Source organism: Lepisosteus oculatus, chromosome 25, assembly GCF_040954835.1.
Source record: "Lepisosteus oculatus isolate fLepOcu1 chromosome 25, fLepOcu1.hap2, whole genome shotgun sequence".
Lineage (NCBI taxonomy): Eukaryota > Metazoa > Chordata > Actinopteri > Semionotiformes > Lepisosteidae > Lepisosteus > Lepisosteus oculatus.
In genome coordinates, this window is record NC_090720.1 from 2,061,273 (window position 1) to 2,084,865 (window position 23,593).

General features: G+C 46.4%; 2 protein-coding genes across 2 annotated transcripts; one reads left to right on the plus strand and one right to left on the minus strand.

Moving 5' to 3' along the window:
• Nucleotides 1-56: 56 nt before the first annotated feature.
• Nucleotides 57-5,998, minus strand: LOC138225102 (uncharacterized). Its single transcript, XM_069184028.1, has 7 exons — nt 5,605-5,998; nt 4,846-4,966; nt 4,441-4,503; nt 3,778-3,857; nt 3,570-3,700; nt 3,108-3,174; nt 57-2,157 (listed from the first exon to the last, which is right to left on the minus strand). The coding sequence occupies exons 2-7, from the start codon at nt 4,917-4,919 to the stop codon at nt 2,027-2,029; spliced, it is 546 nt and encodes a 181-aa protein (XP_069040129.1). The 5' UTR covers nt 4,920-4,966; nt 5,605-5,998; the 3' UTR covers nt 57-2,026.
• On the plus strand, nt 5,998-18,317 carry nmnat1 (nicotinamide nucleotide adenylyltransferase 1). The gene is made up of 9 exons (XM_006642092.3): nt 5,998-6,056; nt 8,541-8,662; nt 10,141-10,324; nt 11,164-11,297; nt 11,982-12,370; nt 14,580-14,898; nt 16,597-16,775; nt 17,411-17,512; nt 18,007-18,317. The coding sequence occupies exons 1-9, from the start codon at nt 6,013-6,015 to the stop codon at nt 18,058-18,060; spliced, it is 1,527 nt and encodes a 508-aa protein (XP_006642155.3). The 5' UTR covers nt 5,998-6,012; the 3' UTR covers nt 18,061-18,317.
• Nucleotides 18,318-23,593: the final 5,276 nt, after the last annotated feature.

Sequence of the window (23,593 nt, forward strand, 5' to 3'; positions counted from 1 at the left end):
AGTTTTTCATGATCAATGAGAACAAGCAGTAAATAATTAACGACAAAACAACAGTGGTCTGTAAAAAGTCAATTTATTATAGAGTTAAAAACAGATATAAAAGCACAACAACGAAGGGACTATGTGCAAAGGTGATTTTAACAATTTGTAAAGCACATCTCAAGTGTTGTACAGTACATAGAAAACAAATGGTTAAATCAAGTCATAAGTACAAAAATTTAAAAAAATGAAATATGAAAACTTTAAAAATGCCATTTTGAGCAAGTCAATTTTTAGGTGAGGTTTTAGTGCACCCAAGGATATATTTTGCCAAATTTGTTTCCAAAGGACATTGCAAACATGATGGATATAGGAACGACTGGCCTCTAGACTGTGCAGTCTTGTAGTGAGTTGAACCAGAATGATTAGATCCAAGGATAATGAGCAATGTACCAATTCTAAAACAGAAGTAATAAACAAGATTGTCTGACTGAAAACTGCTCCATATCCAGCTGCTTATAGATATACTGCATTTGTTCTCGATGTTTTTGATTATCCCCACATGTAGGGCATTATGACAGTCCAAACCAGCAGAGAAAAGGGTATGAACTAGGTCTAGTTTTTATGCATCAGCAATAGGCAAAATAAGATGTAGCTTCAGCAATATTCACAATATTAAAAAATGTATTAGTACCATTACTCTTTTAGTACTGTTTTATTACTCGAATTTCTAGCAATTAATGGCAGTAGTAACAAGTCATTTGGAAACACTTGCAGGAAAAATAAAAAAAACCCAGCTCAGATATCAAAATTGATATTTTTGTTCCAGAATATGGTCAGCAATTTGACTTTTGTTCTTTATCAATAAAGGCATAGGAGTACACAATGTCCTAACTGTATTACTACGTAAGGTTAACATTTGACACAGGTTGATGATAGTAGTAACAGTATTATCAAATAATACTAGACTTGGAATACTCTTGTTAATTTTTAAAAACATCTCTTTTTAAAACATGGGATGGTTACAGTTATTTAGCTATTTGGTCTATGAAGTGAGGATACTTGTTTTTTTAGGGTTAATTAATACTTAATAGCACATATGCTGACAATCTCTTTTACTTACTTTTTGTACCAGTGCAGGGTGCATGTGTTTGCATTATTAAGGGTACAAACATACGTATACTGGCACATGGCCCAAAATCTTATTAATATCTATAAGCTTTATATAAACTTCTTAATATAAAAATTAGATGAATCTGTCTTCATACTAGTATACAGGCAAAATAATGTAATTTATCAACACCACCCACATGTAAGACTTTTTCCCTTTATTTTTATCAAACTGGAACCTGCTTGTCTTACTATCTCCCTAACCTCAGTGCACCAATTGAAATGGAGTCTACTTTTGTATAGAAAACCTACATTCGAAAAACTGTTACAAACAATACATCCCGGATTCAGCAGAAATCTTAATGATTTCACTCTTTTGTAGAACTGATCCGCCAAATGTCCCAAGTGTGTACAGCTCTCAGGCCATGACAGAGGCAGGTTAGAGCTAGCAACAGCTCACCGACTGTATGACATGACACAACATAAATATTTCAGTAAACAGATGGCTGAATTATTATTTTTAGTTAGATAAGAAAAGGGAGGCACAATCCATGAAACAGAATCAGATATTTCCTTTGGCATTCAGTAGCAGGTGCATATCTACAGAAAGCAAAAGGACTTGATTCTCTGATGCTTTTTCATCTGAAATCTGCACCGTAGAAAGTTCTGACACAGATCTGAGCTGGTTATGTTACAGAGTAGATGAATAATTAATAGCTGTGGTCTCTAGGCAGTCAGCTGTAGCTGGGAGGGGCGGGGCAGTTGCAGATCTTCCAGTCCTTTCTACTGCAAAGCTCATCCGTTTTCTCCATAGTTAACCTGGTGGAATTTTCCAGTTTCTTCATCTGCTGTGTGTGTGGGATAGGGAGGGGGGGGAGTGGGGGTTGCCATGGAAACAGCTTGCATAATTTATGGGGCAGTCCAAAGGTATCTGTAGTCAGATGTGCCACAGACAGGAGCATTGACTGACTGGCTCATAGCACACCCCACTTTGAGCACACTGATTCAGTACTGACCCCGGACACAGCCTGTTAGCAATCCAGAATCCTCCCATTATCAGGAAAAACACTGGGTAGGAAAGAGAAAAAGGCTTATTAATCCCTGACATGGTATGAATTTAACTTGATTATTATTATTATTATTATTCACTTTACATTATATACAGTCATATGCATTGTGCTTTATTTTAAGTTTACAACTGTACTCCACTTTTTCAGTACTTGAAGAATATGATGCACTAATTGGAAAATCCATTCATCCATCATCAAAAATGATGATTCATGGTAGCCCCAAGCCCTTCCAATTATGAGAGAGTAGGGCTCAAAGTAGGACAGCCTGTGTAAGATGCCAATCCTTTAAAGCAGTATCCCCAACCCCACTCCCGAAGAAATACAATTTTCTGGTTTTTGCTCTACCTGAGTTCTTGATCATAGGTGAATTAGGTTCTGTTTTCTAACTGGGGCTTATTTGTAAAATAACTTTAAGTTCTTAAGTAGTTTAATTGGTATCAATCCTGCACCAAATTCTAAGTTTCAGAGTCTGCCTCATTCCGGTGTGTTATGAGAAAGAAAAAGATGGACATGGCTCTATCACAGAAGGAGCCTGTCTGTTTGTCACTTGATCAGCTAGTAAGAGCTGTATGATCAGAAACAGCAGCCAGCACCTTAAGGACAGGCTGTGTACAGGTCTGTGTTGGAAATGGAAGGCTTGAGGTAGGGACTGACTGCAGAAGTCTAAACAAGCAAGCAGATCAATGAAGTTGTCAATTAGCACTGGAGATGTAGAGCTTAGCTGGAGTGAAAATTAGTAGAGATGACATTCCCTTAGGACCAGGGTTGGGAATCACTGCATTTAATGACACAAATAAACACACAGGCACAATCTGGAAACTTTTCTTTATTGCTAATTATGCTGAAAACCTTGTTGTGACAAAATATGCAAATTATTGATGCCATTATAATTTTTGCTTATAGTTTTTAATAGGTTTTAAAAGAAGAGTGCTCAAATGCCGTCTTTACCTGTACTCAGCACGCATCCCACTGTCAGCACCACGGATAAGTAGTAGAGTTCAGGAGTTGTTTTAGCCTAAAATAAGAAGTTATTAAAATGCTTAATTCAGGCCCGAAAGTAAACCTGTTAATGTTTTGCCCCATCTTTAACAATTTACAAAAAATGTCTTTGAATCCGAGTTTTTAAATCTTCAATCAAGCTGATCAGTTTCAGCTTTTCCACATCAAAACTGTTACTGGCCCTACAGAAGGAACAATGCTGCCTGCACAATGCCCATCATGCCAGTGAATAGAATTACTGGCAGAATTGTTATTCTAGAACCATCCTCAGCCTGTTGAGGCGTTGGAAGCGAAAGCTGTTTTCTGTGCCATCTCTGTGCTCTGTACTGCGTCTGCCGCTTCGGTCACAAGATGGCGGGTCAGACAGTTTTATTCCTTTGGCCCCTGCACTGCAAACCCGGGTCCACTTACACACGGGGCAGCCGCGGCCGTGAGGAGAGCTGTGCACAGCCCTTGCGTGAAGGAGGCCACCCCGAACCCGTGGAACGCCGCCTTGTAGGCCCGGGGCACGGGGTCCATCAGGGACAGCACGACCACAAACCCTGCACAGGCAGCCCGGCGTTAGTGCGCAGGGGAGAGCGGCCCTGCCCGCGCGGCCGGCGGGAACCCCGAGGCTCACCTGTGGCCACCAGAGTCGAGGCGGTGCAGCAGGCGAGGTTAGGCAGCAGGGGCTGCTGGCAGAATCGCTGCGATTTTGGGCTGGACACAAAAACAAACAAAATGGTGTCTCTCCGGGGAGCGGAAGAGCAGTTTCGAGAAAAAGGCAAGAATGCTTCACCCATACAGGGGTCTCAAAGCCTGGTGTGCTCTGGGGGTTCTCCCAGCTGGCTCGTCAAAACATCAGGCCAATTCTGTCCTTAGTTTGATATCTATTGGATATTTCACAAGATCTCTTACATCTGAGTACTCCTTCATTGGATAAAGGTGTAGGTGACTGCAAGATACCTTTGGGCCTGGGTATGAAGTGTTGCGGTTATGCAGCTCATTAAATAATTTGACTATCCGGGATGTCACGTGGACCAAAAACCAAATTCAACAGGAACTCCGGGAAAGGCTGACAACCCTGTTCAACCACCTGCAGTTCATTTCCCACAAATCGTGAGAAACGGAATCTATTTCATTAACGGATTTTGGGGAAGTGCTGTGAATGGCATTACCCCGAATATACTGTATTTTAGTGTAAACTATTATACTTCCTGGAAAAAAAAGTGAAATAACTACCCTAAAAGGACCAATGCATATTTTTGAAGTGTACTTTTAAAAACATCATATGTGCACTCACCTCAGTAGAACATACAGCTGCGGAGCCAGAGCAGCCGTCACACAGATCAGAACAATAACTTGACTGTAAAGGGAAAAAAACAAAAACAAAAGTTTAATTTGTACAATGGAGAATTGTTTATAGAAACGGTATAGAAAATTGAAGTTACAGACTGGGCTGAGACAAGTTAGGGAGACAAGCACACACGCAGACAGGCATGCCCTGAACACTGCACAGCACACCAGCAGCAGAACAGGGCTGGTGAATTAGTGGTCATGCTCATTTCTCAGCGTGCAACCTGCAAGACCTTCAGTGGGGGAACGAGGGAGGGAGCCCCCACTCTCTGTCCAGCAGGTCGGCCTTACTGCTCACTTGCAGCACTGACAGAAACGAAGAGCGCTCGCCCTCGCCAGCAAACCAACTCACAACTTCAGCCTGTGGTGGCGAGGAAGCCGCCTGCTCAGGTGAAAAGCCATGTGCGCCAGGCAGTAATGGAGCATCGCTCCTGCCCTTGGTCGAGGGGGACGGAGGGTTGGCGGGCACTCTCCTAAAACAGAAGTTTGTTAGTAGGAACTGAGACCCGCCATGCAGCAGAGTCCGAGCAGGGGGGAGGGATGGGGCATCACCTGGTATCCCAGCGCTCTGCTTGGCAGCTACTGCTCAGTTTTGCGCAGCCGCCTCAGACCGACCTGTGACCGATGACCTCACGCCGCTCCACTAAGCCAGGCGATGGCCAAGCCCGCTTTTGAACTGAGCCCATCCCACCACATTCCAGCACGGCCAGGCACCTCATCCACCCCCTCCTCATCTACAGGCAAAGTTTGAGTCCACTAATCCACAAGTTTGATTCATCGAAAGAAGATGTACGGAGCTGTTCGGGGTGCGAAATTATCGCCCTCGAATACTTTTCTCCCGGCTCGCTGAAATAGTTCATGATCTTTTATTGTTGACCGACAATGACTAAGTGACTTAAATACTGTGAATGACGACCAGTCGCGATCATCGTGGTGGGCAATGCAAAATAACTATTTCAGTTAAAGTAACGTGAATATTCCCTGAGATGCCACCTTCTTTTCGAAATCGGAAAGCAATAAAAACGCGCTTTGCATTCCCCAAAAAGGCGTCGTCGTCTTTTTTTTTTTTGTGTGGCAGATTTGAAATTCAAGAAAAACCAGTCGATCTTACCTTTCGCCGACGCCTTTTCGGTAACCGTACGCAGGTCTTCACCAAATCCTCTATTTACAAATCCTCCTATAAGCCCCCTGGACCGCTTCCGTGCTCCTCACCACCAGCCAGTTGGTTAAAATCACGAAGACGAGCAGGAACATCGCCAGAGACTGGGCGAATACCCGGAGCATCTTTGGAAAAGAGACTTCGGGAGAGCGAACCCCTAGAATGGAAATTCCTTCTAGAAATTCTGCCTAAACATGCCTTTTGTGTTTTCCTGACGAGGCGGGGCGATGCACCGGCTCCCCCGGGATTGGTTAATCTTCTCAAAGCGCAGAAGAGTGATTGGGTCGCGCCGGGGGACAGTTGGCAGCTCCCGTGCTGAGCTGGGGGGCCTAGCGGGTACGTTTGCGGTCTACAGAGCAAATGCGTGCACCCTCATCTCGTTTTCCTCAGTGTTTTGCACCTGTGTAAGTGCTCTTGCCCGCCCCCCCCTCCACACGCACAGGGTGATTCACATGCCGGCGTGTGGCCTCTAGGACAGGGGCCTGGCTCTGGGTCTGTTCTTCGCGCCCCGGGGGTTTTCGGTAGCTGTCGTGCTGGTACGGCAGCGTGTTCAATTTGTGTCTCCGCTGGTTGTCACGGTGAGGGCAGCTGGGTAGTAATGGAGTCGTGTTTCCTGCGACGCGCAGCCTCCTCGCGTTTAGGAAATAGTTACTCTGTTCAGAAGCATCGCGTCCTTTCCCCCTGTACAACTCCTGGCGAGGGATTTTCTTGATCTCGCCCGCCTCCTGTGCTGGGGCCGCTGGGGTGCAGTTCATTCGGGGACGCGCCTTTTGGCTGCCGGTTTACACACCCTGGCGCGACCCAGGAAGCCAGCCCTGCTCTCACACTGCCGGGAGCTCCGGTTCTCCAGGCGACCCGCGGTGCGTCTGCACTGGCACTGGGTGCTGTCTTGTCTCGGCGTGGTGTGCCCTTTGCGTTTGGTGCTCTCACTGCTCCGCGGGCGAGAGAGAGGCGTGTGAGCAGGGCACTGACATCTCTACCTGCATGGGCAGGCCATGCTCCTCGCTGTCGCCAAGCTGTCATGGAGCTCTTGAGCTGCTGCTCCGGTGGGCTGATCCGTTGCACCTGTACAGCTTTGCTTTCGGATTCCCTCTGGGCCGGCAGACCTTCTCCTCCGAGCAGTAACCACCCTGACGCCTGTCCGTCAGACCTCCGGGGCTGAACACGACGCGCTGCCCATCCTTCATACGCCTCTGCCTGCTCTCATCTCTGTGGAGCCGCCGCCTTGAGCTTCCCAGGAAGACAACCTGTTGATTGAAGGGTGACCACCCAAGGCTGATGGGGGACTGTTGCCACATCACAGGGTGGGGCTGCTGGGGGGTTGTCAGCATGGCCTGGGGTCATCGCACCTTGATTCCAGGACCCCTTACAGAGCAGGTCCCGGCAGTGGCTCAGGAGGGGCACCTGGGACATAGTCTGGCGCCCCAGCGCTGATCGGGAGCCAGGACTCTTTTCCAAAGCTTTCACGGCATGTCTCCTCAGTGGCAAATCATCGCCCTGGCCTTTACTCCGGCGCCCACGCAGTCACCACTCCAGGGCCACACGTGTGACCGGCGGTGCGCCACCCAGAGGCCAGTGGTGGGGTGGAAGGTCTCCACCAGTCCGGGCCTGCGTGGCCCAGGGCCCAGGGCTGACAGCCACAGGGGTGCGGCCAGCCACAGGGGTGCGGGGACTGCTCCTGGGTCGCCCCGCCTCGCCTTCGCCCAGCCTGCTCCTGCTAGGGCAGGGCCCTGGGTGCTGGGCAGAGCCCGTGAGCATCGCGGAGAGAGACGCCACACGTCGCCGGCACGGTCCCGGGTCCGGAGGACAGTCGGAGTAGGGGAGAGCCAGCGCTGGCTCTGGGTCCTGGGACGGTCCCGGGTCCGGAGGACAGTCGGAGTAGGGGAGAGCCAGCGCTGGCCCTGGGTCCTGGGACGGTCCAGGGTCCGGAGGACAGTCGGAGTAGGGGAGAGCCAGCGCTGGCTCTGGGTCCTGGGACGGTCCAGGGTCCGGAGGACAGTCGGAGTAGGGGAGAGCCAGCGCTGGCTCTGGGTCCTGGGACGGTCCCGGGTCCGGAGGACAGTCGGAGTAGGGGAGAGCCAGCGCTGGCCCTGGGTCCTGGGACGGTCCAGGGTCCGGAGGACAGTCGGAGTAGGGGAGAGCCAGCCCTGGCTCTGGGTCCTGGGACGGTCCAGGGTCCGGAGGACAGTCGGAGTAGGGGAGAGCCAGCCCTGGCTCTGGGTCCTGGGACGGTCCAGGGTCCGGAGGACAGTCGGAGTAGGGGAGAGCCAGCACCGCTGTCTTGACCGGCTCCAACTGGAGCAGCGGACTGGTCTCCAGACCGGGTTCTGTTCTTGGGGTTCGGGGTTTTTGGTTGTTGCTGTGTTCTTACGACAGCGTGGTCAATTTGTGTTTCCGCTGGTTTGTCACTGTGAGAGGAGCTGAGTAATAATGGAGTCTGTATAACGTGCTTGCGGTGACACAGTATTCTCTCTTTTAATAAGGAGTTATTTTTTTAGATGCCCTGTACTGTACATTTTGTTTCCTGTGTGCAGCAGTCAGTCTGCAACAGTGGTTCCTGTGTCTTTGCTTTTTTGCTCCAGCCTAGATCTCTCCAGCCAGCGTGTCTTTGAAGGAGTCTCCTGGAGCGGATTGATTAATTTTAAATGGTGCACAGTGTCATAACGCAAGGATAGATATGTGGTGCTGTACGTGGCAGGAATTGTTTGTGTTGAATGTGAAGCGTCTATATATTGAGCATCTGCAGTTCTTTTCTGAATGTGTTTTAACTTTTACTTATAGTACAAAGAGGGGAAACATGCTGAACTGTTGTCCATCTTGTTATTTAGCCCAGGTAAAACTTCTTTTTTTTTTACGTTCTGGCTTTTCTGTCTTGTCTTCTGCCGCAGTGCCATGGAGCAGAACGAGGGAAGAACCCCAGTGGTCTTGCTGGCCTGCGGATCCTTCAATCCCATCACTAACATGCACCTGCGCATGTTCGAGCTGGCGAGGGATTACTTACACGAGACTGGTACGTGCCTTAGCGCTTTACACCCTGCAGGGACAGAATATACCCAGTGCGTCAGGAACACCAGCTCGCAGTAGTCCGGCAGAAATCAGACAACCGAGTCGTGAAACATGATCCAGAGAACACAAGGGGAAACTAAGGGGAAGTACATTTCAAAATAGGAACAAGAATCACATTTTTATGCAAAAGGTTATGGATATCTGCAACAAGCTTTCCTGCTTGTGAAAAGGCTTATTTAAAAAAATGTCTAAAAGGCCCCCTCAGGCCACCCACCTCTTAGAAGCCCAACGAGCTGGATGTACTGACTGCCCGCTTCTCAACTGGACGCAGTTGTGTTCAGGAACAGACGTTCGGCACTGTCTGGAGGTGCCAGCCTTGCTCAAACTGTTTTTCAGCCGTGTTCAGGGAGTCTGAAAATGTATTTCACAGTCGCATCACGTGATGCATTGATTCATGCACAAAATGCATCCTCCATCTATCCATTTTCTCACCACTTAATCCAGTTTAGGGTTGCAGGGGAGCTGGAGCCTATCCCAGCAAGCAGTGGGCCCAAGGCAGGGTACACCCTGGACAGGACAGCGGTCCATCTCAGGGTACACACAGACACACTCTCTCACAGGGCCAGTTTTCCCAGAAGCCAGGTAACCCACCAGCGTGTCTTTGCCCTGTGGGAGGAAACCGCTAAAGCAAACGGGGGTGAAATGAGGAAATGTCCTAATGCGTTTTCAAGTTCCGTTTGGTGAGCAGGACATGGATTTTACACCATTACTAGAAAAACAAAGTCACGTTTCTCTCCGAGTCATTCCTTCACAGAATGGATCAATGGGCATGTTGTAAAAGAGGAGTTATTCGGAGCTTTTCTGTCTCACTTTAATGCGAAGATAGAATCGCTGTAGTGTGTGGAAACATGACAAGCACTGACAGGCTAAATGGAATGTTCTTGTTATTAGATCTTTATCTTCCTAATCTTTCTTATCCCTCCATTATCATTAAGCCGTTTATTTATCACTGAGGTCCCAGTAATCTGGGAGACTATCCCAGAAGCACAGGCCACAAAATGGGACTCATATAAAACTGTCTGGAGCAGCACTGTGGTGCAGGGGTTAGCACTGCTGCCTGACAGCACGGGGACCAGGGTTCCAGTTCTGGGGTGCTGTCCATGTGGAGTTTGCGTGTTCTCCCCATGATCACAGGAGTTTGCTCTGATTTGCTCAGCTTTCCTCCCCACTTGACCAAAAACGTTCTGCTAGGTTGTTTGGCATCTCGGTGTGAGTGTGTGCGTGTTTGTGTTTGTGTCTGAGTCTGCCCTGCGAGTGAGTGGCTGGGTGTGGCCTGACTTGCCCGGTTGCTTGCAGGGATAAGCTGTGGCTCCTCCATGAGCCCAGATTGGAAGAAGCTCTTGGGAAAATGTCTTGGGATAAAACTGTCTGGCTTTTCTGTGTTTAATTTGTGTTTACTGATGGAGTTATTGATTGTTTCAGGGAATTACAAAGTTGTCAAAGGCATCATTTCTCCGGTCGGCGATGGTTACAAGAAGAAAGGCCTCATCGAGGCCCAGCACCGCGTTGCCATGGCCACCCTGGCTGTGGAGGGCTCTGATTGGGTGGAGGTTGATCCCTGGGAGAGCGAGCAGACGGAGTGGGTGGAGACGGCTAAGGTTCTCCGGTAATTCAAGGATCTTCGCTTTTCTCCTCTCCCTGGCTGGCAGGCCCTGTCCTAACTTCGCTTTGCTGTCACAACCTGCCTCGAGCAACCTGAGATAACAGCAGAAGAGGGGAGGCAAGAAAAAAAATTATTGCTTGGCAGATTGAACCATGATTCAAGTTTGCACGCTGCAGGTGCAAAATTATGCCAGTGAAACAGGAAAACTGCATACTTTTTACATTAAAACTGCACATGGGTGCACATTTATTCCACATAGGGTAATGCAGGTATCCAATGCCTTGTAGCTGGAAAGCCTGAAAAGTCAGTCAAATCTGAAATGTCTCAGATTGCTCTGCAGTGGGTTGTTTTCTCTGGGAATAGCCTGAACAAATGCTGGAGTTACTGACAAGGCAGCAGTCTATTTCATACACTCCTACAACCCATGTTGATTCTATGTGCGGACTTCAGCCAGCTCCTGGGTCTCCCAGTCTGGCATTCCTAGCATCGGAGACCCTTTGCAGGGACTGATGTGGGAATATGGCACTCTTCTCTCTGTTAGTGTGTGTTCAGAGTAGGGTGTCCATTCCCTCTTCCATCAGAAACCAGGAGGTCCTCCTCCTATACAGCTGGGAGCAGATGGACTCTCTAGACTGTCCTCATTTCTTCTAGGGGTGTGGCTAATGCCACTCATTCCGATTGCTCCATACTCATTAATCCCGGGTAGCTCTAGTTCAGCACCTGCTTCCAATCACGTGACACTGGGCAGCCATCTTGGCTCAAGGCCAGGCCTTGGTGTGAGCCAAGATGGTGCCCCACCCGCACAGGCTTCCTCTCGGATGTGCTCTTTGACCGTCTCGCAGGCATCACCATGAAGAGCTGCTGACAGTGGGGCAGCACAAGGACGAGGTGGACAGAGCGAAAGTTGTGAAGAAGAGAAAGCGCAACACGTCGCAGAGAGATACGACGATGCAGCAGATACGCTGTTCCAGCAGAGGTAATGTGGGGAGGGAATTAGGGAAATCTCCTGAGCGTCAAAAAACAACCAAGGAATTGCAGTACATGTTGCATTTACAGGAGTGGAGCACTTGTGGGACATAAGGCATGGAAAATCTTTCAGGAATGCCACAGTCTGAGCCTCAAGGAGTCAACAGGGTCCCCTGCATTTCTTGAGAACAAACAATAGTTACAAGAAATATAAGTTGAAATATAGACATTTAAACCTAGCTTGCAAACCACACTGTCACTTTTTGCAGCATTAATTTCATTTTTTTGAATCAATCAGTTTTATAGAGCGCCTTTTGCCAGTTCCAGTGTGCACCTTGAAACCTGTACAAATAAAAACATTACAGGCACTGAAAATAAAAAGATGCTAATCCAAATTAAAATGCAGTAAATACATATACAACAATGTCACAGAACAGGAAAAAAAAACATTTTTTTTAATATTAAAATTTGAAAACTTTAAAAGCTAAAATAGAATGGGAATGATCTCTATATATGGGAGTTTTTGATGAATAATGTTATATAACTACTGCATCGCTATCATTTTTAAAAATACAACCACACATTAGACATTAACTTGCTATTTGTGTCTCTTGCTTGAAAATAAACAGGAAACGTGGTCCTTTCAGGGCCGCTGGCCCTTGGGTTTCTTTCTGAAAGTCTTGTTTTTTTCCAGATGTCCCACAGCTGAAGCTCCTGTGTGGGGCGGATGTGCTCGAGTCCTTCGGCGTTCCCAACCTCTGGAAGCAGGAGGACATCGCGGAGATCGTGGGCGAGTTCGGCGTGGTCTGCGTCACGCGGGCCGGCAGCGACGCGGAGAGCTTCGTCTACCAGTCCGACCTCCTGTGGGAGCACCGGCGCCACATCCACATCGTCAAGGAGTGGATAACCAACGAGATCTCCGCCACCAAGATCAGGCGGGCGCTGCGCAGGGGGCAGAGCGTGAGGTACCTGGTGCCCCGGCCCGTGGGCGAGTACATCCAGAGCCACGCTCTGTACAGCCCGCAGAGCGAGGAGAAGAACGCCAGCGTCGTCCTGGCGCCCTTGCAGAGATACACGAAGGACTAGAGCGCTCGGGCCCGAGGGCGCTGCCGGCGGCCCGGCGGGGAGTCCCTCTCCAGCCGGGCCGCCACTATGGCTGTGCGGTCACCGCAAAGAGAAACTTGAAAGAGTTCATACAGACTTTAATGGAATCTACCGTGCCAGAGCTGCTGTCTACCAGCCTCGCTGCAGACTCACTGGGCTGCTGATCCGGGGAAGTGTCCTGGTCCGTGGGCTGGGATATCACATTTCATATTTGGAAGGATATTCCCCCCACCCCACCCCCCCCAGTATAACAGGCTGTGGGAGTGTAGAGAAGGAGAATCAGACGAGGATGATGAGTTGAATAGCCATCCTCTCCTCTGTGCCTGTTCTGATCTTTGGGGTGTAGTGCAGGTGGTAGGATTAGCGTGGGAGCTGGGTTAATGGACGTGACTGGTTTAGATGGTGCAGTTCGAAGTGAACAGGTCAGGAAAGACATAACAGTCTCATAAATAAGCACAAAGTAGACATATTTCTTTATAATATAACAGGTCCTTCTTCTCATACAGGCTTGTATTTTCAAATCATTAATCTCTACTGGACAGTGGCTGAGTCTGAATGTGTTTCTGCTCTTCTGTTTTGGCACAGCTTTTATTTTAGATTTGGAATAAGAAGATAGAAATAAATATTTTCTACAGTATAGGTGAAAGTAATGAAAAGGTGTTGATTGTTTTTAAATTCCACCCAACAATGTGAACTTCTGTCTGTGCGGCAGAGTGAGATTTCTACAAATGCTGCATGAAAAATTTGGGATTTTTTATGCAATTGTTTTATTTAATCCAACAATTTAATAATTGATGTTTATGCTCCATCCCCATCAGAAAAAAATAAAATGCATTTTCACTTGCCTCACGCTTCTGTTTAAAACATGGTGCAGCTCTGGGTTTCATTCCAGTCCACTTAATTAGTCCAATTAAGACCTCAATTAACAAGTTGCTTGATTGGAATATTTGCAAGTTTTTTTTCCATTAAAAATGTTATTGTTCTAGCTGGGGGTGGGGGGTGTACTTTGCTAATGAAATCTGATTATTAAAAGGTGACCTCCAAATTTTCAAGAGCTGGAAACTTTGCATTTCGCAAACCTGCCCCTTGGCTTGACAATTAGCGATTTCATTTGGCACAAGATCTAGTGTTTTGCACCCTTGTTTCAAATTTTTTATTCTCCTACTTCTCATCCCAGAGCACGAGAATGAAATAAAATGGAAATGAGGAATAAAAGCATGACCTAAATTCCAAATTATTACAGACCATTTTTAAAAAATAGAGATTTCTGCGAGACTTCGGATCGATTTGAATAGGGAAACCCTGGGTGTCCTACATGCGCTGAACAGCAGGGGGCAGCACTTCATCGCGGTCTCTCCTAACGTCTACATTTTAAAATTCGCAAAGCTTTTTCAAGTTTTAGTTGTAAAACGCAGACGTGAGAGCGAGATCAATTTACTAACCGTGAGCTGATAAACGTGCAAAAACAGGTCATGGATATGGATACAGCTCAAATGTATTTTGCTGGAACCCTTTGGTTATTAAGAACTAAAATCTCACGTCGGACCTGTGGTATTCTTTCAGAATTTGAGTTGTGTCCCGTTAAAAAAAATAAAAAACTGTCGTACACTTGAGAGAGATACTTCACTTGGAAATCTCCAGTAAATTGTCTTGCATTGTAAACAGGTCCCACATAAATGAGAATGCATTCTTAATCCACCTATTCCTTTAGTCGAAAATTAAATGCAATTAAACAGCCGTAACATTGATCAAATGTCCAGAACTGGCTGCTCTTTAAATACCATCGAGACTTATAAAGCTTAATAATAGTAAAATTGAGTCTGTTAGGTCTTCAGTTCATTGTTTTTAACGAGCCTTTAGAACACTGTCTGCACAGTTTATGGAATATTTGATTGATTGATTAATTCTTTACCACTCCTTCAGCATGCATGTTAAATATTGTTTTTATTTCCTGGCTTTTATATGGTCTTCACAATAAAACTCATGTAGATATCCTATACACAAATGCTGCTTCTATGTACAAACAAGTTCACATGAAACAATTACTGGTGCTACAGGATGGAATTCAAAATCGGAAAGTGTAATAAAATGCAATGGTTACAATCTGCTACATTCTGGGTCAGGTGGTTACTATTTAAACGTTACAGGGTAACAGGAATCCGAGTGCGACGTGGCTTTGTGAAACAATGTTCCTGCCCCACCTCTTACCTACTGGGAAGCCCAGTCTGTGTTAAAGGTCGCCACAGTGTGTGGTCAGTGGGCACGCTTGCTCCCCACTCTGACCTTGAGCCGATATCCTCTTCCCCCAGATTTCCAAACGCCGGGCGCGTCACGGCTGGCAGCCGCACGACCTGAGCTGCGGGTTGGGACCGGCTCACTTCGTGCTCTGCCCGCCGCCCCTCCGCACCGTCCCCCCGCTCGCTCCCGGACCACCATGCCGGCGGACTACAGCGGCACATGGGACATGACCAGCAACGTCAACTTAGACAAGTACATGGCGGCGCTCGGTGAGTTGGCTCTTCTGCCGAGCGACGGCAGCAATTTAAAATCCATGCAAAGGGGGACGGAGCGTGTCTTGCGCGCTTCTCACTTAGGCAAGAAACTTTCTTTAGTCTGAACAGTTTTTTTAAAGTAAATTTAAACTTTTAAACTAAAAGGACTTTTTTTTTTTAAAGTCCACGAATTGCTTTGGGTGTTATTCTTTTTTTAAAGTGGTCACCACCCGTGTATAGTGTCTCAGGGGACAGGGCAACGGCTCAAGCAATCCGTGATGCCCGGTTTGCAACACGGTCCTTGTCCGCTCCCGGGCCTAGCTCCCAGCCGAACCTCTCGCCCACGATCTCCTCCTGGCAGTCAGTCAGCTATTTTCGGGAAACGCGGAGAACAAGAGTGAACCGAGGAAGAAGGAAAATAGCAGTTTTCTACGGAGCATTGATGCGCTTTCTGAACGTGAACACGGTGTAACTTCGTCACGCGTGAATCACTGTAGGCGAGACAACCTTTACTGTAAATCTCGCCTTTGCTGGAAACTTCTCAAGTCTATCCAAAGGTTTGCACAAGCTACATTTCCTTTAATTAATTGTGGCGTTCCGTTTCTTAAACGAATGTGGCCACGGTTTTAAAATCTTAAATGTACATTTATAAAACTCTAAATGTAATCTCCATAAATTCTTCTAATCTAAAACACTGTGAGCTGGAGTTACAGAGCTAGAGACCTCGTGCACTCACTGTTTAAAGTTTCCTATAGAAGCTGGATCACTTGTCCAAAGCTCTTGTGTTCTATTAAAGCTGTTTAGGATAATTATTGATATTTATAATAATAAAGTTATCCTCCAATCACATAAGATCCTCTGAGCATCTATGAGAAACAGCTGGATGTAGGACAGTGCCAGTGACAGGACAGTTTTTTAGAAAAAGTTAACTTTTTGCTAGTTTAGTAAAAAGTATTTTTTTGGCTCACCTTATCCATGTTCTCCGTAGTAACGTAGTTGCCAAGGCCTCAGACTCCGCTGACCTCAATTAAAACCAGCTTAATCCCAGCCATGGGCGCGGCCTGTCTCCCGCCTGCTCCTTCTTTGTTTACTGGGATATTGACTTCCTCCCTCCTGTGCCTCAGAGGTCTTGGGTCGCACTTAGCAGCTCCTTGTAACAGAACCGATGCTCCATAGGCGATTCAGACCTGCTGGGCTGCAAGGCTCCTGGACACCCCACGGCTATAACACAGCCCCCACCATGCGAACACATACAGGCCACGTTGGACCCGATTATAGCAGGTCCAGCTTCTGACGCAGCAGGGAACCCCAGAACCGCAGGGAGCAGAGCAGAGCAGAGCCCTCTCGGGGCGCTGGCCTGGATCAGATCATGCAGGCTGTTCAGGAGATAGCCGGGCACTGCTTCCTCTTCCAGCTGGTGTGGGAGTCAACCAGGATTAACTGGAAAAGCCAACGTTGCATCAGATAATTAGCCAACCTGATGAGCTTTATCAGCCTGTAGGTGTCTCTGAGTGGCTTCTCAGTGCTGTAATTGTAGTAGTTCCTTCTCTGATGGGAGTCATAGCTGTTGACAGTGGAGAGGTGGAGAACCTTCTAAAAGTTCAAACTTAATTCTGACCCTTTCACACGATGCATATGAAAACTAACCTCTTTCGGAATCATGTCATTGTTTCACTGTGGAGTCTTAACTGGGCGACTGATGTCTCAACACAGGAATTGATTTTGCAACGCGGAAGATAGCCAGCTTGCTGAAACCACAGAAGGTCATTGAGCAAAATGGGGACCACTTCACCATCAAAACCCTCAGCACGTTCAGGAACTACAGCTCGTCGTTCACTGTGGGGGAAGAGTTTGAGGAGCACACCAAAGGCCTGGACGACAGGAAGTGCAGGGTGGGAAGGCGGCATGAATCGAATTAAGTCCTTATTGATTGAATTAAGTATTAAGACATGGAAGTTAACAAGGCATGAATAATACACAGCTCATCAAAATGTGCTCTGGACAGGATTTAAGGGAAATTTAAAAACAAATGCAATGGTGTAGTTCAACAATGCCCCCTAAATTCCTCCAGCACAGATTTTTCTGTACAGGAGAGCTGTAGCCTATGTGAGTCACCCAGTGTTTAAACATTTGATTGTCAGCTGTTCCTGGATGGCCAAAGTCCTGCATTATTTAATTTTTGAATTCATTAACTCATTAGTAGCTGAAAACCTAGGTCATTTTTTGCCATTAGGCATATAAAGAAATTCTATTAAGCAGCTAATAGCACAGACTAGTCCCTCATACCTCAAAGGAAGCATTCAGCTGTCTTTGGTTTGTACCCTCAATTAATTAAGATATATTACATTCAGCAGTTAATGTAATAAGCTCAGGTGATGCAGCACCAGTCCTGTGTAGTTTATTCCTCTGTTTTGGTCTCAGCAAGGCCAGCCAACTCCAGCCTTCCAGAGACTCACAATCATAGCTTAGATGTAGAGTGATGGTCTTGTTACTATGGAGATGAAACCTCAGCCTCTATCCTCCCCAGTCTCTGGTGACCTGGGACAACGACCGGCTGGTGTGTGTGCAGAAGGGAGAGAAGAAGAACCGTGGGTGGACTCACTGGATCGAGGGTGACGAGCTCCACTTGGTAAGGCCAGGGCTCGGCTCAACACATTCATCTTCTCTAGAATTGACTGCTGTAACACCATACTCTCGGGGGCATATAATTCCACTCTGAAAAAAATGCAGTATGTCTGGAATTCAGCAGCCAGAATCCTGACCAGATCTTGTGCAAGTGATCACATTACTCCTGTACTGGAGACTTTGCACTGGCTTCCAGTCAGATTTTTGTGTTGACTTCAAAATCCTCACACTCGCCTATAAGACTCTGCATGGCTTGCTTTTAATTGTGCTTTGTTATCTCCTCTCCTTTTATTCTTACTGTATAGTGCAATGAGAAGCTGCTATATAAAGGTGCTATATGAAACAGTTATTATGAATTATTATGCCACTTTTGGATTGTTTGCAGCAGAAAACAGTTGGACAACAATTGGCAGTTGCAAATTTATCGCTTTTCTGTCTCAGCTTCCTGCTGTCAGGTAGAAGTGCTGTTTGAGTAATTTCTCCCTCTCTCTTTCCTAGGAGCTGTGCTGTGAAGATCAGATTTGCAAACAAGTGTACAAAAAGGCTACCTGATGATCATTCAGAAATATAGATTTGCAGGTTGAAAGCATTTCAGCATAATCATCATACAGCTTGACTATAAGCCTTAGACTCCACTGCAGTCTTTTCTGTGTTTTTGTTTCAAGTATGTTAAATTCTCACATTATTTCGTTTAAATGTTTTGCTTTTATTTCCAATTTTATTTGAATTTTAGTCTTTTTGTCAATGCACCAAGTTACAGCAGCGTTCTGTTTCTGACAAGAGCTGCCAGTAAAGTGTTGGCCAACTGATGTTCTTGAGCAGCTGTCTTTTATCTGAAAAGAAGCTTTTCTCCCTTCAAACTGAATCTTGTCATTTCGTGTCCCTGGTGCCCTCAACGTTATTTAAATTTATTAAGATTTTATTTTTGAAAATCACTTTATTTATCATTTAAAATAGTTTGCAAGTGCTGGTGGCCCTGGCGTCCAGATCCATTTGAAAATAAGCCGGTGTTACACAAATACATAACGTATAGAACCCCTTTCCAGAAGGGCTGTGGGAAGAAACCTATGTGAACAGGGGGAGAACATACAGACTCCACACAGACAGCACCCCATGTCTGGAACTGAACCCAGGCCCCCATTGCTGCCGTTCACAAACTGAATATTTTAATCAAAACATGAGTGCTTAAAACAAAAAGTTTCATGAGTAAAAACTTAACTGTTTGCAAAAACGAGCAGTGCTTTGTAACAGAATATCATGTCCAATAACAGGGGGGGGGGGATAAGAACTTCACTAATTATGAGGTGAAAACCAGCCGCCATTGATGGATGGAATCAAGCCTTTTGAAAAGAAACACCCTGGTGTTGGACATGCACTGACCACTACTAGAGGGCACTGTTCTGCATCTCAGATGTGATCGCTGCTCTTGTGTTTAAGGTACTTACTCTTTTTTTAATCTTACTACAGCTTTCACGCTTCACATGCCAACAGCACATCTGCATTTCTGGGGGAATTTTAAATCTGATGGGGGGGAGGGCAGAGGGAAAGATGTTTAATTCTGCAGCAGGTCAAAGACAGAAGTTAGCCCCCACGTTGGAAAGGACTTGTGAGAACAGCCAAAAAACACGGGAAACGTTGTTTATTGATCTTTAGCGTCTGCTAAAATGTCTCTCTTTTTCTGTAGATAAGTCACAAGGAAGAAGATGGTTTCATGTGATTAAAGAAAATGTGTATATACCTTTAATTTATTTATGTTTTCTGCATGTGTAAGTGTTCTGCTTTATTTTCTACATTGATGATTGTACATGTGGGACATGTGGCAGAGGTCCCATCCCTGGTCAGGGAGGAACACTGAGTTTTAGTTTTTGCTCCAGCCGAGTTGTAAATCGAAAGCGGATTGATTAAAAAAAAAATTATTTGTAATTTGTTTTCTGCTCTTAAAAGGAGCAAAAAGATTTGTACTTGGTTGCAATCCCATTCCAGCTTCCAAAAACCTGGACCTCCGCAGGAGGAAAAAGGCTCCTAGTGGGGAAGTCTGATAGTATAGTGTCACTCCCAGCTGTGTCTGTTCATGAATTGATCAGCTTGTAAGAGCTGTTTAGTCCCAGCTGTGATCTGTTTGTCTTAAACAGCTATAGGACAGTTGATGGCTGTGTGCTGATGCTGGTGGAAACAAACAAGCAGACGGATGAAGTCACACATTATCACTGGAGATGTAGAACGTGGAAACAGCAGCCACAGTGCTGCTCCAGGATCAGGACTGGGAGCCCCAGGCTGGTCACCCCGCAGTCCCGCAGGTTTTAGATGTGGCCCTAAATGCTCAATGAGTGGAGATCTGGAAACCACAAGCTTCTTGTAATTAAGCAACTGATTGTTAAGTCATTATGAGCTCAGATGAAACAGAAGTCAGGGGACACCGTGGCTCTGCAGGACTGGAGCGGCAGACTGCTTGTTTAAGGGCTTGGGAATGGATTGATAGCATGATGTATCAGGCCCCTAGAATGACACCTCTGGTCGCTGTCTGTGCAGCAGTGTGTTTCAAGACTGCACAGTCTGGTATACAGTACAGTTCAAACAAGCCAGGTGCTGGAGTTTTGATTAAAAGGGCGGAGGAGATGGAGCCTTTGTCTTGGGGGGGATTTTTTGTTGCCCCCCAGAAAGCTGACCAGCAGAAAGCTGTTATCTTAACTTCCAACAGGACACTCGCGTTAGTTTCACCTTATGGTTTGGCTCTTGGGCTGGCTGTGATTGCCTTGTGAAAGGCAGCGATGCTGCTGTTTTAGAGAGTTGGAGCACTGGCATGTGTCAAAGGGGCAGTCAAGATTAAAACAAATCCTCTGAACCAGCCAGAAACCCATTTCATAATTCTTATTCACTCTTAACTTTGCAGTAGGTCTTGCAAAATGATATCACTACAGCCTTTTCCTTCATAAGACTGAGGCTCCTTCACTCCTGTCGAGTTACTGCTTATTGCCCCTGCAGAGTGTGACTTTACTGCTCTGGTACTTTTTCTCTCTCCTCGAAGCGGCTCCTGTGCAGACCTTTGGAAAATGCTGCATTTGCTTTGGCTGCCCCTGGCACCCTCCCCTCTGCCTGACTGCAGACACGCTGTCTCGGAGGAATAGTAGGGGATATTTTTAGGAGCCCAAAAGGTACTATTCATACATCAGTGTTGAAAAAACTTGGAGCAAAAAAAAACAAAAAAGGTAATACTTTTAGCTTAGTTTAATAACCAATTTTAATGTTTAAAAACTCTCGTTGGACATGTAAGCATTTGTGGATCCTTGCCAAGTGAAAATGAGAACCCCTAAAATAATGGCGTTGCCCAGGTTTCCCTGCAGAACCTCAATGCCTGTGATAGAAATATGAGTGTTCTGGATGACCAGGGCAGGACGTCCTGTTACAGATGTGCCCAATTCTACTTGCCCATTTGTGATCTTACTACTCCACGCTAACAGTGCTCATTTTTGTATCTGTTTCAAAGCAGGGCCCTTTTCAAGGCTGTAGTTTTTATACATTGTCTTCTTCTTTGGCCTAATACTATTGTGATTATGAATTTATCTGTGCTAGATCCACTACAACTTAAGTCGTTTGTGCCCAGTAATATCGTGGACTTGTAAAAGGTTAAGGACACACTTCAGCTGATGTTATATGAAACTGAGCTGATCTGAGAGATTGGTGTAAGTGAACAGAAGACACTGCTGCACATTGGGATACATAGCAACATTGTGATATGTTGTGACATACTTCTACATTTTGTGATATCATGACCCACAGTAATGATGTGATGTATCGCAACACGCCGTGACACATCGTGATATACCATGACCTGCCGCGACATACCACAGCGCAATATGCCATGAAAAAACTATTCGGATTATCTTCCTCCGACTGACACCTGTGCTGAAAGAGGGCGTCAAGCTGTTTCCTGGAGCTGCTGCCCCTAACCCCTGCCAGTCCAGTCATGGAGACCCAACCTCGTCAGGCAGACGGAGTGCCACTCTGGGAGAGGGAGGCTGGGCTGAAGAGCTCAGTGCTGGAAGCATCGACACCATCGACACCTGTGTGACACAGTGCGCTCCCAGGGCCTGGAGCTCTGGGTACGGACAGGGGATATCTGTTCAGGAACTAAGCATTCGGCACAAAGATCAAAACCCGGTTTTCTCTGCAGATTGCACCTGTTTATTTCCGGAGGTTCAATTCACTCGTACACTGTGTCTTGTCTTTGCCACCACCCACAGATAGGTGTTGCCTTTAGCTGTTGCCTTGAGGAGTCAAAACCTCAACTGACTTATATCCATAAATAAATATTTTCATACATATGTAGTGTATGGAGGGGCAGCACAGCAGTGAGCTTTGCTGCCTTGCCGTGCTGGGGCCCTGGGTTTATTTCCTGGGGTGCTGTCTGTGTGGAGTTCGTATGTCCTCCTAGAATTCACATGGGTTTCCTCCCACTGTCCAAAGACGTGCTGGTGGGTTCATTGGCCCTGGAGTGAGTGTGTGCGAGTCCTAGGTGCCCTGGGATGGACTGGCGTCCCGTCTTGGGGTTCGTCCCGGGACAGGCTCTATAAAGCAGTTATAAAACGGATGGATGGGTGCAAACCCACCGTTTGAGAAAATGGAGCTGTTGCTTTGTGACTTTTGTTTTCGATTTTTGTGTGTTTGTTATTCACCCCCGCCACTGCAAATGTTGTTTCAAGTGGCAGTTTACGGTGAGGTTCAAACGATGCAAACCTGAATACAAGCGTTTTCCTTTCCACTCACTGTTCCTGGGCCTCGGCTTCGCTTCGGGAGCAGTAATTCCATCACAGTGGTCTGCTGGTTTGCAGCTCTTGTCGCCATAGAGACAGGTGGATCAATAAGAAGGGCCATGGTGCTGGTGACCAAAAACAATACTTCTGCACAGCAGGTGTGTCTGGTGAGAAACCACCCCACACACAATTAGGAAGTTTCATGTTCATATATATTTGGCTTTAATACACTTTAAAGCAGAATTAGAAGTCTCTTCCGACAGTCCAGCCTTCTAACATTGCGAAAAGGTCAGAACTACTTAGGTAATATTCATATATACCGTGATTATGAGCTTCATACATGCTGTATATGTTAATTGGATGTTGTCAATATTTCCTAATGACGCACAGCATGTAGCTTTTCATGTCCACAGTCTGTATACAAATTTAATTTTTGGGGGGAAAGAGTTTAATTATTAAATCTGCAGGCTTGCAAAGAAAAGACAGACAAATGCAATATGATGTCACAATTCTGCCAGGGCCTAATCACCAGACATGGGCCCAGTTGAGTACAAAACCGTCCCATTCCTTTACTTTATATAGCATCTTTCAGGACACATGGCAATCTCAAGGTGATTCCCAATTAAACAAGAGAAAGGCAGAAACTGCAGACAGGTAAATGAATTAAACTGAATTAAATACCAGAGCATAAAAGTGGGTTTTTGGATGGGATTTGAAAGTGTTACCTTGAAGATCATGGCCTTGGAGAAACAGAACAAGATGCAGGGTCTCATGAGGAAAGGGCAGACTCAAGTGTGCTAACAGGGTGTAATGAGAGAGACAGTCTTCACTGTCCCCAAGGGGCAACGTGTTTTACAGCAGCAGACATAAAGAAAACACGCACACAAACAATGCACATAGACGAACAAGAGAAACAACAGCTGAGCAAGGTCATGGGCATGGGTATAAATGAGAACTTCAATCAGTTTGCTTTTAAACTGGGAAACCTGTAACTGCGTTCTGAGGGGTGTCATTTTGGAATTAAACAAAGGGTGTGAAGGGTGGATAGGTACAGGGAGTTCACCAGTTGCACAGGTGGGCTTCGAGAAGTACTGATCCTACACATATTTTAAGTAGGCGCTGCTGTGCACGGTTCCAAAATACAAGCAGTCGGTGTTCCTCCAAGCTAGAAACCCCTGCTGAAGCCTAATGCCTGCACCTAGTGTACGTTGCATGCCGCGCACAAACGCTGCAAACAGAGGGCTGCTGAAGTCCCGCCTTTAACCAAAGGGTGGCACTACGACGAATTTTCTCCCCGTTCTGTTGCTGTGGCACCTCGCGCTGATGTCGGCCTC